Source organism: Salvia splendens, unplaced genomic scaffold, assembly GCF_004379255.2.
Source record: "Salvia splendens isolate huo1 unplaced genomic scaffold, SspV2 ctg1143, whole genome shotgun sequence".
In the NCBI taxonomy this organism is placed as follows: Eukaryota; Viridiplantae; Streptophyta; class Magnoliopsida; order Lamiales; family Lamiaceae; genus Salvia; species Salvia splendens.
Genome location: NW_024598693.1, coordinates 17,955 through 23,886, shown reverse-complemented (window position 1 = coordinate 23,886; position 5,932 = coordinate 17,955). Strand labels below are relative to the sequence as shown.

The 5,932-nt window shown below is 46.6% G+C and overlaps 1 protein-coding gene across 1 annotated transcript; it reads right to left on the bottom strand.

Moving 5' to 3' along the window:
- Nucleotides 1-3,282: 3,282 nt before the first annotated feature.
- Nucleotides 3,283-4,986, bottom strand: LOC121788785 (flavonol 3-O-glucosyltransferase F3GT2-like). Its single transcript, XM_042187395.1, has 2 exons — nucleotides 4,420-4,986; nucleotides 3,283-4,341 (listed from the first exon to the last, which is right to left on the bottom strand). Exons 1-2 carry the CDS (start codon nucleotides 4,877-4,879, stop codon nucleotides 3,464-3,466), a joined length of 1,338 nt encoding a protein of 445 aa, XP_042043329.1. The 5' UTR covers nucleotides 4,880-4,986; the 3' UTR covers nucleotides 3,283-3,463.
- Between the last annotated feature and the right edge of the window lie 946 nt (nucleotides 4,987-5,932).

Genomic DNA, 5,932 nt, shown 5'->3' with positions numbered 1-5,932 from the left:
TAAGTGTAAGAAAGTAACCCAAGTACACAAAATATATTTCATAAATTCGACTGCGCAGTCATTTTCAGATTTTGCCACCCTTATTCCCACTATCATACACTATCTGATCCAACCATGACAAGGGGGGGGCCACACCCCAGGTCAACTAGACCGGCCAACTTGCTCTCAGATGGCTTCCCGGTCTCGTGTACACTAGCCTGAGGGTTCGCAGCCCAACAGACCCGAATTCGATTAAACATATGTGGTAAACCACTTCAGATAGGTTTCAAACAAAACAATTGGCAAGACAAACAGTTCACCTCCATAAACATTTCCGGAACAAAGTCCGTATTTAAAGATAACCCACATAAAAGTAGGGTAGAAAAGCCCACCTCGATTGCTTAGCTTTTAAAACAGTTCCTTCAACCACACTTTCCTCGTAAAAGATCACCCTTTTTGAAAGATAAATAAATCATGATTAGAGTCAGGGTAGACGATGTTTAAACGACAATGCATGATTCCTACGTGGACGACTTCAACATAGCACGTTACACGAACACACACTTAACAACATCTCATAAGCCAAACACACAAAGACACGCCCGAAAACACACCCCGCACGCCCGACACGCATACGACGTACTCAAAACGCGCACACGACACACACACAACACTCAAACTCCTGGCATTACCCTTACTGTGCAACGGCTCACTTGGCTCGGAAAAGGTTCGGAAAAAACTCGGAAAAAGGATCGGCGTCTCGGCCTGGCTCGGTGTCTCGGCCGCCTGCTCGGCACCTCGGCCGACCGTCTCGGCCGCCTGGCTCGGCACCTCGGCCGACCATCTCGGCCGCCTGGCTCGGCACCTCGGCCGCCTGGCTCGGCACCTCGGCCGACCGTCTCGGGCCGCCTGGCTCGGCACCTCGGCCGCCTGTCTCGGCACAGCTCGGCACCTGTCTCACAGCTCGGCACCTGTCTCGGCACAGCTCGGCACTTGTCTCGGCACAGCTCGGCACCTGTCTCGGCACAGCTCGGCACCTGTCTCGGCACAGCTCGGCACCCGTCTCGGCACAGCTCGGCACCCGTCTCGGCACAGCTCGGCACCTGTCTCGGCACAGCTCGGCACTTGTCTGCACAGTCCAGTGTACACTCACTTTCCTCCAACCTCCGATTCTCAAACCCTATACGACATTCACACCACACCTCCTACGTCCCAAAACACACCCAAACACCTGGGTCATCCCTTCAAAACTCTCCACAACACTGCCTAGGCCGAACCCTACAACTCTCGGCCAACACACACGAACCCTCGAACCAAACACTGATTTTCCCGAGCCATCTCTTGGCCAAACACACCCACATGCTTCACAAAAGCACAACACTCGGAAACACACCCAAAGCACACACAAACATCACCCAGAACACACCACACGCAGAACTGCGCAGTTTACTTGCAAAAATCATAGTAAAATCATACGACATCCAATGAAGCTGAAATTTACACACCACACCGAAGACACATCCAAGTTTATACGGTTAAAATTTCGTACCAAAAGGAGATCGTTTGCTCAGTCAAAACGGGGTCGGAACCCACTATCAGTTACTAACAAAACATGCTCGACAACAACACATAATCACAAAACCTATTCAGCATCTAAACCTTCCCAAAACGTCCTACATGCATGTTTTTCGAATTAAACGAGAGTTGAGGCCTTGTATTACCTTTCCCGGATAGTTCAACGTAGTGTAAAGCTTTACTTCCTCTTACGACTCCGATTCACGACGAAGGAGGGTATCACCTTGAGGAATCCAAGAAGATGATGAGAGGGAGTGAATGGAAGAAGGTAAAACCGAGAGGGAGAAGGGAGGAAGCTTACCGGTGTTGAGATTGTGAGGGAGAAGAGAGAACCGATGATTGATTGTGATTGGGAAGGGAAAGATATCGTTTTTGTGGAGTGGGGGGGTTGAGAAGATCGTGGGGTGAGGGAGAGAACCGAGAGGGAGAGGGAGAGAGAGAGAGAGAGATATTTAATTTATTAATTAGGATATTAATTTGCTTTTCAAAAACCATAAACTAAATATTCACACCATAAATAATGTAAAACAAATAAAACATACCACACCATATCTTAAACAAGATATTCACAAAAAGCAAACACCCCTTAATTAAAAAAAAACGGACATTACAAAATATCAACATATTTGAACTGTAGACCGGTGTCCTGGTAGAAGACGCGCAAAGCCGCCCTCAGAATGTCGGCGCCCGAAGCTCCGCTTTGGTAGTTCGCCGCTTCGGCCGAGTAGATGCCGCAAAATTTTTGACCTGTGCGTCGACTCGGCCAAAGTGAGCACGGAGCATTGTATATTTGCGCTTCCGGGCCCCTTTCGGCTTAGTCTGGTGGTAGACATCACAGACATTTTCCCAGAAGCACTTGGCGTCTTGTTGGTTCCCGACGATGGGATCGTACGAGACGGTGAGTCAGGCGGTGTACACCGCCTTAGTTTTTTCATTGTTGTACGGATGCCGCCCAGATCCTCCAGTTCCTCCTCCTCCTCGGGTGCCTCAGACGCAGCCCTAGAGCTTCCACCGCCTCGGCTTCCTCCCTGTGGGTTCAACGGGGATATCCTCCCGAATCTGGGACAAACCCTGAGAAAGCCGCGAGCCGGGTGGTCGAGCGTAGGCATCCACATCGAAAGTGGGTGGTTGGTACCCACCAGGCGTCGCCGACCCCTGGGTGCCCGGCGTCGACGATCCGGAACCACCAAGTGTGTTGTACATGGTCTCCCAATCGCAGAACGCGTTGAGATCCCACCCACCGGAGCCCCCGCCGTAATTCCCGTCGCCGGACATTTTGTGAAGGAGATTGAAATAGAAAATTGGAGAGGAATTGATGTTGGTTTAGGAAGAGTAGATGTGTAGTTGTGTGTGAAATGTAATAAATTAGGTGTATTTATAGAATAAGAAAATAAAAATAAAAATAAAAAAATTAAAAAAAAGTTAAAAAAACGGTAATATTACCGTTAAAAAAATTAAAAAAATCAATTTTTTTTTAAAAAAATATTAATTATTGCGTCATCGCTGACGTGTCCCACTCGCGGCCGGCGAGTAGGAAGCACGCACGAAGCGGGGAGCGCCACGTCGCCCCAGCGCGTGGCGGCACAAGCCGTGCCGTGTTCCGTGCCGTCGGCACCCGGCACGGAATGGGAGCGGAATGGTTCGCCGCAACGCGTTCCGCGGAGAAACCGTTCCGGCGGAACGGCACGCGGAACGCCGGCGGCACGCGTTGCGGGTGCCCTTACAAACTTCAACTATTACACACTTCAACAACCACTGCCACAATTCAATTATTACACACACTACCAATTTTTTAAAACTCGTGGACTAACTAAATTGCACTCCTAAATTGGGACGGAAGGAGTATTCATGTTATCTTGAGATGTAGTTCCCCAATTTCTGATGTGGCATCTTGAAATTGTAGTTCGAGTCAAAGTGGGATGAGATGTAGAAGTTTGTGGAAATTGTTGGACGAACTCCCTTGAGAATCAACGGCAGCCAAAGCCTTGTTCCTCAGCAGACTAACATTCTCCCTTATCTTCACCCCTTCCTCCCTCGTCATCATCTCCTGCAAACACTCAATCGCCCCATTCTTACTGAACACGCCGCCTTCAACCCTCACCCCAATCCTCCACAGATCCGCCACCATTCTGCTGTTCAGCTTCTGCTCTGCGAAAACTGGCAAGCAAATCAACGGAACGCAGCTCGCGATACTCTCTAAAATCGAGTTCCAGCCGCATTGGCTGACGAACACGCCGACGCTCTCGTGCGCGAGGATCTGCTGCTGCGGCGCCCACACCACCACCTTCCCGAACGAATTCGTCCGATCGATGAATCCGTTCGGGAAGGATTTCATTGCCTGCTGCTTAATCGACAACAGGAACGGGAATCGGCATGTTTCTAGGGCTTCGCACAGCGCCGCGAGATCGTTCTCCGGCGGCATGACTGCGGTGCCGAAACTGATGTAGACGACTGATTTTGGGCGGTTTTGGCTCCCCAGCCATGAGAGGCATCCTGATTCGTCGGCGATTGCGGCATCCTGATTCGTCGGCGAAGCGAGGATGGAAGGGCCGACGTTGAGCAAATTGGGGAATTTCGATTTTAGGTCTTTTGTGATGATCGGTTCTAGCTCCTCGAACGAATTCAGGACGACGGCGGTGGATCTGGGGAGACGCTCCACCATTTTGTAGGCCGCCACCGCCATCGGCGACGGATTGCTTCCGAGGAACACCTCCGCCGGTAGATCTGCCGTGGTCGCCATTTCTAATCCTGGAATGAACGACAAAGCTTTCTCTTGTTTCGCCGTTTCTGCATTTCGTCAATCACTTTACGCTCATTATAAATACAGAAAATTTTGAGTGAGAGGAGAAATCGGAGAATCTTCACCTGTTGATTCGATTGCTCTAACGATTTGATCGGCATAGACGTGCGATGACAGCGAGCACGAACTACTAATCCAGAACGCCACCCATGGCACTCCTCTTTTCTCAGCAATGTCACTCGAAAACCACAGAAATGCGTCGCTTATTAGGCACCGGATTTCGAGGCCGCTTTCCCGCTCCGCTTCTCGGATAGCGGTCTCGAAGTTCACCGGGCCTGCCCCGAGGAACAGCTCGACCGCGTTGAAGAGCGAGCCCGCAAATGCCTCGCCGTCCCACAAGTTGCGCGCCCGTATGTTTTCACAGGCAATCGCGTTGAAAAGCGCAGCGTTGGACGTCGCGCTGTTGAAGAAGGAAAACAGCGCGTCTGGTGCAGAGGCAGCCAGCCGCCGCACCAGGGCCAGTAAGGGGGGTGCGTGTGATCCGAAAGGGAAGGCTAGGACAGCAATGTGTAATTTAAATGCCATGATTTTGACTAAGATATTTGAGCTTCAGGTATTCAAGAAATTGCAAGGTTTGGAGAAAAGTGGTAGCTGCACTACTCCCTCCTAGTCCCGGTCTAACTCTAACTTTAGAAGTCTATTCTATAAATAATAATAGGCTCCACAATCCACTAACTTTTTTCTACATTTTATTATAAAACTAATATATAAATATAGTACTCAAGTTTCACTATCTATTTTTACAAATTTTCCTATACATTTTTTAAAACTCACGTAGAGAAAAAGTAGATAAAGTATTAGAGAAATTTTTCATTTATATATATATAGAACTATTTGTTGTGGACATACCAAAATAACAAATTGAACTATTTTTCGTGGACGGGTGGAGCATTTGACCTGTTCAAGTTATAAAAATTGTTTGACTTTATTAGTTAAAGTGGATAAAAAATGTTAGTAGATATAGGTCCCATTTTATGTATTAGTTTTATAATAAAATATGAATGAGAATGAATTAATGAAATATAGGATGCACAACCAAAAATGATAAAAGTGAAATCAAAGTAGTTTGTAATTTTCTTTAGCAAAATTTACTACGTAACAATGGCTTTTCCAAGGAAATTTCAAGTGTAAAATTTGAATTTTAGTTAAATTTGATTCATTTTACTACTTTAAAAATCTGCACTGAAGTTCACGAATTTTACTGTTTCTGTTTCCTCATAGTTAAGTTATTAATTTATTTTAAAAAAATTTCTTATAATTAAATCATTGTCATATCTAGTAGTAATAATTTTCATTTTTTCTTACTCTTACTAATCTCAATTCATGAAGGTAGTTTTCTCATAAACTAGCTAGACGATATTTGTCTAGTTTATCATGAACAGTGTGTAGCCATTGTATAGTCATATTCATAATTGATGGTAGTAACTTTCCACCTCTATGGGCCACAAATTCGACAATTTTATGAACAGAAGTTGATGCTAGCTGTAAAGTCGGGCCTATAACTGAGTCACTTTTCATGTTATCAATAATTCAAACCTAAAACAAAAATAAAATAACTAAGGTAATTGGATAATAGTG

Bases quoted from the DNA above. Each gene is read 5' to 3' on its own strand.
- LOC121788785 (XM_042187395.1), bottom strand. From the start codon at position 4,879: ATGGCATTTAAATTACACATTGCTGTCCTAGCCTTCCCTTTCGGATCA. The intron at 4,342-4,419 runs GTGAAGATTCTC...GACGAAATGCAG, and splicing joins TAGAGCAATCGAATCAACAG to AAACGGCGAAACAAGAGAAA.